The sequence below is a fragment of the Tigriopus californicus genome, chromosome 6, assembly GCF_007210705.1.
Source record: "Tigriopus californicus strain San Diego chromosome 6, Tcal_SD_v2.1, whole genome shotgun sequence".
In the NCBI taxonomy this organism is placed as follows: Eukaryota; Metazoa; Arthropoda; class Copepoda; order Harpacticoida; family Harpacticidae; genus Tigriopus; species Tigriopus californicus.
In genome coordinates, this window is record NC_081445.1 from 877,725 (window position 1) to 887,208 (window position 9,484).

Genomic DNA, 9,484 nt, shown 5'->3' on the forward strand with positions numbered 1-9,484 from the left:
GCTCAGGATCTGGGCGAGCTCGGAGAATTCACTCGAGTCAGGACGGATGTTGAAGTCACCACCAATGATGAATTTCTCCGGATTCTTCACCCTCTGAAGGATGAATGTGAGATCCGGGACGAGATCATCATAGTCCGTGGTTGGCTGATAGTAAACGCCAATGATGGTAAAGCCTTGGGTATCCACGGCTATGTGATGGGGAGAGGATGAGAGCAGGGTGGGCTCAAAGCGTTTGGTAATATAGAGCTCCAACCCACCCTTGGGCCGACCACGCCCAACGGGCTTCCTGGCATGAACTACAAAGCTCTGTTTGCCAGGAAAACAACTCTCGTGTTTCTCCTCGGTGACCCACGTCTCGGACAAGAAGGTGAAGGCGTGTCCTCGGATCTTGTCGAGACACCGTCCCGCTCCAGCCACTCGCAGCATGTTCGCCCGTCCATGACAGTTTAGGAAGCAGGCCGACACCGGTTGATTCCCTCCTCTCCGCTTGCTGATCCGCTGTTGCCGCCGATGCTGGTTCCTCGCGATACCAACTTGTTTAATCAGACCTAGAAAAGAGAGATCACTATGGCCATTGAGGGGGGAAAAGGGAAGGGATGATTGGGAAGAGGAAGAGGGTTGGAGGGCTTGAAGCTCACGTCTTGAAAAAGACGTGGGCCGGGGAATGTGGGCAGAGGAAGGATTGGCAAGAGGAAGTAATAGCCTCAGCTGACGCGACTGTCGCTTATTCTGCTGAGTCTTAGGGTATTCTCTTTCTTTTTCCCTTCTTCCATAACATAAAAGAGGAGTTGCGGGAGACTGGCTTGGCAAATGCGGAATCAAAGCTTGCTTGGCAGTAGGCTTTTAAGACAAATTCAAATGCTAATTCCTGCAAAGAACAACCAATAAATGTATTCTTGTAATATGAAACTTATCCATTATTTCAATTCGAAAATATTGGTGTCTTCAATTTTTCAACAGAAGCCCCATTTCAATGATTTTCAAGGACAAAGATAGAGCGCCCTCATTTAAAGCCAGGCTCTAGAGGACACCCTTTATGCTGTGGACCTCCCCTGGGGGCATCTTTGTTTTTGTTATGGTTAAATCTCAAGAGTCCATTTGTTGCATCATCTAGGCATACATCTGGCTTTACAAGTTTTCCATTGAGTTTCTCTGTTTCATTTAAAAAAAACAATAACATTTTTTTGTTCTAACGTTGATATTACGACAAGTTTTCAATTGATATGGAAGTTATGGATTTCCTTCTTGTTGTTGCCTACCTCTCATGTGAGGAAAACTGCAGTGAGTTCACTTGCATCCAAAATGTCGGTTCTCGGCGTGTACATTAACCCGTCCATATTCCAGTGGCTCATGACATGGTTCAGGCGAATAAGAGATGCAATGAAAAAGCTGCGTTTTATGCAGAACAAACAGAAATTGCCTGCTTGTTGAAGATGGGAAAAGTTACAGAGTTTTATTCCTTGCCTTTCAGGAACCTTAATGAGACCCCCTGCTGACTCTACGAAGGAGTTCACAGACCCTTCGGTTTGTCCCACTTACATGTACAAAGGTGATCTATTTCCTCCGTTTCTGAGTGGATCGGGATATATTCTGCCCCAAGCTGTGATCCCCTGTCTCTACGAGCAGACCAGGCGTCTCCCGTTCCTTCACATTGATGACGTGTTTGTGACGGGCTTTTGCGCAGAAGCGTGCGGCTTCATGCGGGTCGCTCACTCTCAATTCTAACAAGGACACAAAAACTTTGAAGAAATAACGTGTCATCAAATTGTTCTGCATTACCAATCAGCAGAGGAGCGCCTCCGTATTTTTGATAAGCTTGCCAAAGAATGCACCTATGAGAGTTTATGAGACTGTTCTGTTTTTTTAAATTAATCAAACTTGTGTCTTGAATCCAACTACCTTTATGTTCTGGCCAACAAGGTGCCAAAAGTCAAGATCAATTTGTCAATTTATCAAGACCTTTTTCCAGAAAATATAGTTTTTTTGTGGCTTGAACAACTTCAAGTTTGAGGCCACAAGACCTACTAAGACCATCACTGAAGCTGCATGCTTCGTTTTGAACTTGAACCTAAAGTGGTCTGAAGAGTCTTCAGGCTTCTGGGTGGCAATGTAGCCATTCTGTTGGAGACTCTGTCCACCCAGAAATGATTTTCATCCAAAAAGATGATTAAGAGTGGAGCATGTTGTATTATCATTGTGAGCAGAGCCTTGGATCTTTCAAGTCTTTTAGCCTTGTTATTATTGTTGATGAGACGTTTCTTTCTCCTGACTCTTGATCTGGGCCCGGGATGGAATGATTTTTCCTGCTCTTCTTGACAAGTGTGAACTTGAAAGAAGAGAGACGAGAAGGATAATTAAGAATCTTGAGATTTTCAATGGCGTTACGCATTTGTAAATTGAGGATTGATTTTAGTGGTTTACAATCGGAAATCACAATGGAGTGTTCCATACCCGCCAAATACGTTCAACATTTGTGGACAGCCCAATAAATTGTTAGTGCTTCCATCTCTACTATAACATAATGGGTCTTGGCATCCTTCAATAAGCATGATCCGTTTTGTATTGCTATTGGGTCTCATCACCTCAAACCTGAGTGGGCTTTGATTGGAACTGATCCCAGGGCCTATAAGGGACCCATTGTGAAAGGGTGGCCTCCGGGCAAATCCCGAGACATGAACCAGATCATGGTCAAGAACTATATCGTTGAGCATTGCTCCAATCAAGATTTGAGCAGAGTTAAGCTCTTCATTGGCGTCAAAACGGTGGCAACTCACTTTGAAGCCTGCAATACCACCCGAGAGACTTGGGCCTCGTTCCAGCATAACCATCCGGATGTGAAGGTCATGTTTTTCTTGGGCGAAGTGGAGGATCTTCAATTGTTGAACCATTTGAAGTTAGAGATTCAGGCCCACTGTGATTTGGTAATTGTCCATGGACTGGATACCTATCAAAATGTGACCATGAAGACAGTCTATTTTAAGCTACATCCACAATCAGCAATTAGGTTTGAACCCGGTGGTATCCATGATCATGGACGATGACTCGTATCTGAATCTCCAACAGTTGCATCATCTCATCTCACACCGGCTTTTGGCGAGGCCATTCGACAACGCTTTGATCGGGTTCATTTTTGGAGGTGAGATCCACTTTGGCATGCAATGGGAATTGCAATAAAATTTGTGAATGTCGTCAAAATTTGAATCCCACTTCGACCAACAAGGTGAGCGTTTCATATGTAGGCACTAGTGGCCACATGTTTAAAAGAAGACCAATTTTATTGAAGACAGTGGTTTTGAAGCAATATAAATAATTCATTTTGGTAATGTCACAATCAGACGCATGAACCAATCAAACTTGTTCAAAATACATTGAAGTGTTGGTTAACTGGCTTTCTTAACATTGCTTTGAAAAGACGTTTTCAGGTTTGTGTCATCAATTTCCGAATCTACCGTTTGAAGGGCCTGTTTCTTAACGGGTACTTGTTACCTAAGATAACAAAGTTGGCATCACTTCGAATGAATTTTAGCAATTAATTTCATTTCGTTTTTGTTCTCGTTTTTTTGCGGACTTCCTTACCTCTGCTTGAATTGAAGACGAGTTCAAGGCAAGAAATTTATTCTTTTTAATTAAGTTTTACTTTTTATACTAGTTGATCGATCAACGAATAAGTGTTGACAGATCTAACTAACCCTTGGATATAAGGTTGATCTGGAATGCTATCTAAAAATTTGTCCAAGTCTAACTTGAAAGATACTACCGGATCAACAAGGCCTACGTATTCCCTACGAGTTATTGAAGGAAGCAAACTAAACAATGAAGGAGAGAAAGAAGAGAGTTGGACTTGGGGCTTGGGGCTGGGCAATTGACATGTACAGAGTTAGCATCGTGATGCTATATCTTGGCTTAAACGTGTGATATATCAAACCACATGTTTGAAAAGCTTTACCAACTTTCAACTGGATATGCTCATCGAGCTCATCGAACTTTCCATTATCTTGAGGGACCACAACTCGATCTTTCTTGGATAGGACCTGCTGAATGCCCTTACCCTTATCATCTAATAGTGGAATTGCTTCCTACTACAAATGAAACTTCTAAGCCAATTGAGAACTTTGCCTTGGATCCCAATCTCATGAAGTCTATTTAACAAAGGGCCATGATCTATCTTGTCAAAGGCCTTGGCAAAGTCGAGATAAACTACGTCGACTGACTCATGGTTCTCTAGTCCCTCAATAACCTGCTCTATATGTTTAATCAGTTGGGTAACCGTGCTAAAATGTGCTCGGAACCCAACCTGCCTAGGAGGAAGAACTTCAAGAATATCAAGAAATTCAACAAGTTTGAACTTCATGATCTTTTCAAACATCTTCGCAATATTCGGACTGAGAGAAATTGCCCTATAGTTACTGCGGAACGACTTATCTCCTCCTTTGAAAATTGGAACAACACGAGCTAACTTCAGAGAGGATGGAAACTTGCCCTGGTCCAAGATGCAACGCATTAAGTACGAGAAAACAGGTGCAAGAACTTGTGACTGTTTGATCAAGGCATGGTTAATGTGCTTTCACTTGTTTAAGTATTAGACGTTTGCCTTTGATGCCGTTAACAAATAATTAAGTATTTTTTTTCCTGTGATTTATGAACTAGTTCAGACATGAGGATTTTCAGGAGTTAGCATGGGGGAAAAAGAGAGAGCAGACGCCCTGCATTATTCTTGGGCTCCCTTCCTCTTTGAACGCCGTACCTTATGTGCCTCTATGGAGTTAACCCGCCGCTTTCTGTAGCTCAGAGCTGGACTCTTAGGTGGCGGGACAATCGGACCAACCGAAAAGTGCCTTCACGGTAATGTATCGCAAATGTACGGAATGGCAGCCTCATGAACTGAGGCAACCTCTCACCATTGCTCACATACGGACGGAGGCCTAGGTGCTAATAAACACCTAATAACGAGCAAATACGGCGGTCATGATCGCAGGATAGTTCTCGAGACACCAACCGACACAGACATACCTTCACGGATGACGTCCGACATTGCACAGGGTTAGTATCTGTATCATCTATGTATTTCCCACATATAGTTCTAACAATAAATAAATCTTAGGTTCCTACCCAAGAAAACTGAACACGCGATATCACACACGGACAGATTATCGTGATCTATTATCAACTTGAAAAGGTGAAGGTTTTTCATATGGACAAAACCAAAATGAAGGTCTTTGATTTTAGAGAACAATGCTTTAAAACAGTCTCCCATTTCTAGGGAATGATGTCTCCTCCCTGATGACAATTTTTACCACGTTCAAAATTAGCTTTTTTTGATATTAAACAGAAAATGAAAAACGGGAATGATTTGCACATTGCGGCCATTTGTCAAGAAACATTTTGCCAACCACAAAGTCATAAAATTATCTCAAATCGCTTTTCAGATTAGGATCATTTGAATTAAGGTCTTCCAATTTCTATGGAAATATTTGAATTTTTTTGAGCCTTTTAAGTCATCTCCAGGAAATGTTTGACAAAACCTGAAAAACAAAATCCCAATGGAGGTTTCCAATTGATGTTCATTTCATTTAATTATCATCATTTATCAATATCAGCTATTTTAGTGGGGTTTCATTGTACAGCTGAACATAGATAACAATTCAGTATAGGGGTCAATACTTTTCCAAGATTTGTTTTTCAATTAGGGGTCTAATTTGAGTGAAATTGATTGCAGGGAGAATTCAGGATTTTAAGGCGCGGTACTTCATTTGAATCTTTCAAAAACAATAATGTTTTTGCTTGAAGTTGACATTTTCTTTTCATCGATTAATTCCTTTTCTTGACTCTTCTCCGTGGACTGTAATGCTAACTGAACTTTTTTCTCATGGATTTCATAATTTTTTACCTTATTTAACCCCCCCCCCCCCCCATTCATTACCATTATTGGGAGTAAATCTCTAACAATCCAAGACGAAAAATTTATAATTGTTATTGAACTCTTACATTCATGGGTTTATCCAGTACACCAGCAAATTATAATTGCCAGGAGGACTAGCTAGGTCTTGAAAAATTGATTAAAAACTTGTCCAAGTCCAATTCAAAACCTACTTAAAAATCAGCGCCTTCATTTTTCCTACAAATGTTAGAGGGAAACTAACTAATTGAACAACAACAGTTGGCTTCCAATGGCTTGATTTTTGAACCGACGCCATCTTTGAAAGGGGCCTTCCTCCTTGCTTGCATCCCTTCAGTTTTCCAAGTCATTATCAGTATGTTTGGTTAAGGGAATGTTAGCAATCTTGATGTTTTTCTACGCTCATTGTACCGTTTTCCACTAATTTAGCGAGCGTTAGTTTTACAAATATTTCAAATGAAGCTTGTGTAGAAAGGCAGTCTAAACGCAGCGTCATAAGGTAACATCTATTTCCCGAGGTGTAATGGGTTCAAAGCCTGGCGTCGGCTGTTTACATTATAACAGAGAAGTTAATGAAGTGGTTAACGCACTTTCTATCATGAGAAAGGTTCTTGGTTCAATTCTCATCCCGACCTTCTCTCAAGAAAACGTTCTGATATTAACCACACACACACAAGCCGCGGATTTCTAATACGAACTACAAGTCTGCTTATTGGAATTTGGAAATGAATACTTTAATGGCTTACTTTATTGGTTGGGTGAGAGTAACCCTCCGACCCCAGCATACCCAACTCCAAAAAAACTGTTGCTTCCTTTTGGACTGCTCTGTTTTTTACAGATTCTTAACCCAGTGCTAAAGATAACAGTTTCTATGATTAGAACACGAAAATCTTGAAAATATTCGGAACATATTCATTTGTTGGGTCAACCACTATCATTTTATGTGGTCTTTTTAGATGCCTTTTTTCTGACTTTTGTTTTGAATAAAAATATAGGCGCTAAAGTGCACATTTCATTCAAAATATCAATTAGTTGGCTTTTAAATAATGTGATCCAAGTATTTTAAACTCGTTTAATTGACAGAACAGATTCCTAGAATTTAGTTGAGTTTTGCTACTTGAGATAGAACGAGCCAGACACAATCAGATCAGAAGAATAAATAACTTAAAACCTGAGATGCAGGGTAGTGGATAGATAATCGGTACTTTTTAAGTGATATGTGGGCCAACGTGTGGCATTCATAAATCACGCCATGGCAGTCCTAAAGAAGCAGAAAAAATACCTGACAATCCATATTGTTCACAGCCGCCAAAGACTGCTCAAACGGCCTATGGCACTCTTTTTACAGGTGGCTGGGAAAGTGAAACCCTCAAAACCATTCCTTATTGCGGTGCACCTTTTGAAGAGAACTATTTTTCATGTGTAACAACAACTGCAAATAAGATTGGTTAGGAAATATGGAAAATAAATTACAAAAGCCTGCAAAATAAAATGCACATTTTTGCCAATTTCAATGCATATTTCAATAATTCTTGTACTTTTTTCCCATATAGCCTGGGGATTTTTTGCGTAGTCCTTAATGAAAAGGAATCTGGAGTGTCTCTTACTCAGGACATTGGTTCAAAATATCATTTGTGTCAAGTGATGAATGCCATTTATTATCGTTCAGGAAACTTGATGAGACCCCCTGCTGACTCTAAAAATGAGTTTACAGAGCCTTCAGTTTGTCCAACCTACATGTTTAAAGGGGATCTATATCCTCCGTTTCTAAGTGGATCGGGATATATTCTGCCCAAGCTGTGATCCACTGTCTCTACAAGCAGACCAGGCGTCTCCCATTCCTTTCACATTGATGACGTGTTTGTGACGGGCTTTTGCGCGGAAGCGTGCGGCTTCATGCAGGTCGCTCACTCTCAATTCTCACCCGGTCACAAAAACTTTGAAGAAATTACGGGTCATCAAATTGTTTCTGCATTACCAATGGGCAGAGGAGCGCCTCAGTATTTTTGATGAACTTGCCAAAGAATGCAAACATGAGAGTTGATGAAAGGAAACATGTTTTTGAAATAGACAAAGGGTACCTGAAATTTATCAACAATTCATTACAAATAGTCTAACTTTGCGGTATGGTTCTTGTCTTGTTAAAAGAAACTTAGCCTCTGAGGTTTAAACTCGTTACAACAGGGGAGAATATATATTCCGTGATGGGCAGGTTACTCCGCAACTAGGCTTTGTTTGGGAGAGCGTTGAAGAACGTTGGTAGAGTCTAAGGCAGTTACCCTGAGCTAGGGACCTTAGATGCAGAGAAGTGCGAGCTTTGACAAACGGCTTCACGTAAAAAGTAAACAATCAGAAGAACTAAATATTCCCTAACACATGTGTTGGATGGAAATGGAGTAATTTCTCATCTCGGATCACATGGTCACCCCTATGCTCAAGAGAAAAAGATGAGACAATCGCGTCACCCTGAAACTCCGCAGCTAACCATATCCGGAGTATTGTTATCCAACCAATCAAAATGAGAAAATGTTTCAGCTGCTGAAAAATACTGTCAGATGGAAAGAAAAATGCCCATGAGGTAGTAAGTATTGGATGACGGGGGTGAATAAATGCTCTCGAGACTAGATCCGAAATCGAACTGTTTATTCCTGCAGCCAACATGCTGATGATTGAAGTGGAGACATGAGCATCCCATCGATATGACATCAAAGATATAACACCTCCCCCCCAAATCCCAACTGACAGGGAATGGAAGTTGAAACCCGGCCGGCATGAACCCCTCAAAAAAAAATGAGGAAGTCAAAAGACACATAAAAAGCAAAAACACACAAACAAACCCAACCCGCATGGTTGGGACAATTCGGACTATTTGAACCCGAGAGGAAGGAAAACAAAACAAAACATGTGACTTCTAACACCACATTAAACGAATTGAAATGAAAACAAGGGGAGCCAAACACCTCAAAACGAAAACAAAAAACAAACCCGAAAGATGGAGCAATGAATTAGTTTGAAATGTTAAATTGAACTGTCCTTTTGCGACCCCTTGAACCTCGTCGAGGAAGGTTGTGGCGCGGGTGGCGCGGGTGGTGAGGATGGCGAAGGCGACGAATGACTGTGAGCATGGGAGAGACGGGCCCAAAATCGGTCGCAGGAAACGCCTGTTCCAATGGATCGACTGCCCTTTATCTGAGAGCAACTCATACGATCGTCCGTGCTCACAAATCGCGACTATCTGTCCACCTTCCGTCCAGTCTTTGGTCAAGGGATTCTGAATGTGGACGCGAGTTCCAACTTGGAGAGGTGACAAAGATTTGCCGACCAAAATGGGGGCTCTTTAATGCCATTGATTGTCGACGAGCTTGTTGGAAGCCTGACCAAGACACGACCGAGGGACAACCATCTGGCATGTGGCCAAGCCCGCAGTGACGGCCAAAAACCCTGCGGCCGGACTGAAACCATCAGCTCGAGGGGTGTTTCTCCAGTCTAGCAGGGCCAATCGAAAGGCCGGATCATCAATCTCCATTTTCTTTAAAAGGTATTTAACCGATTTCACGGCTGCCTCAGCCAGCCCATTGCTCTGAGCGT

General features: G+C 41.7%; 1 protein-coding gene across 1 annotated transcript in view; it reads left to right on the forward strand.

Moving 5' to 3' along the window:
- LOC131882343 (beta-1,3-galactosyltransferase 1-like) overlaps positions 1-2,033 on the forward strand; it is a 46,482-nt gene extending 44,449 nt beyond the window's left edge. The window contains exon 3 of the mRNA XM_059229463.1: positions 1,472-2,033. Coding sequence (XP_059085446.1) covers positions 1,472-1,725 — 254 coding nt within the window. The 3' untranslated portion in view covers positions 1,726-2,033. The remainder of the gene's footprint in view (positions 1-1,471) is intronic.
- The last annotated feature ends 7,451 nt before the right edge of the window (positions 2,034-9,484 follow it).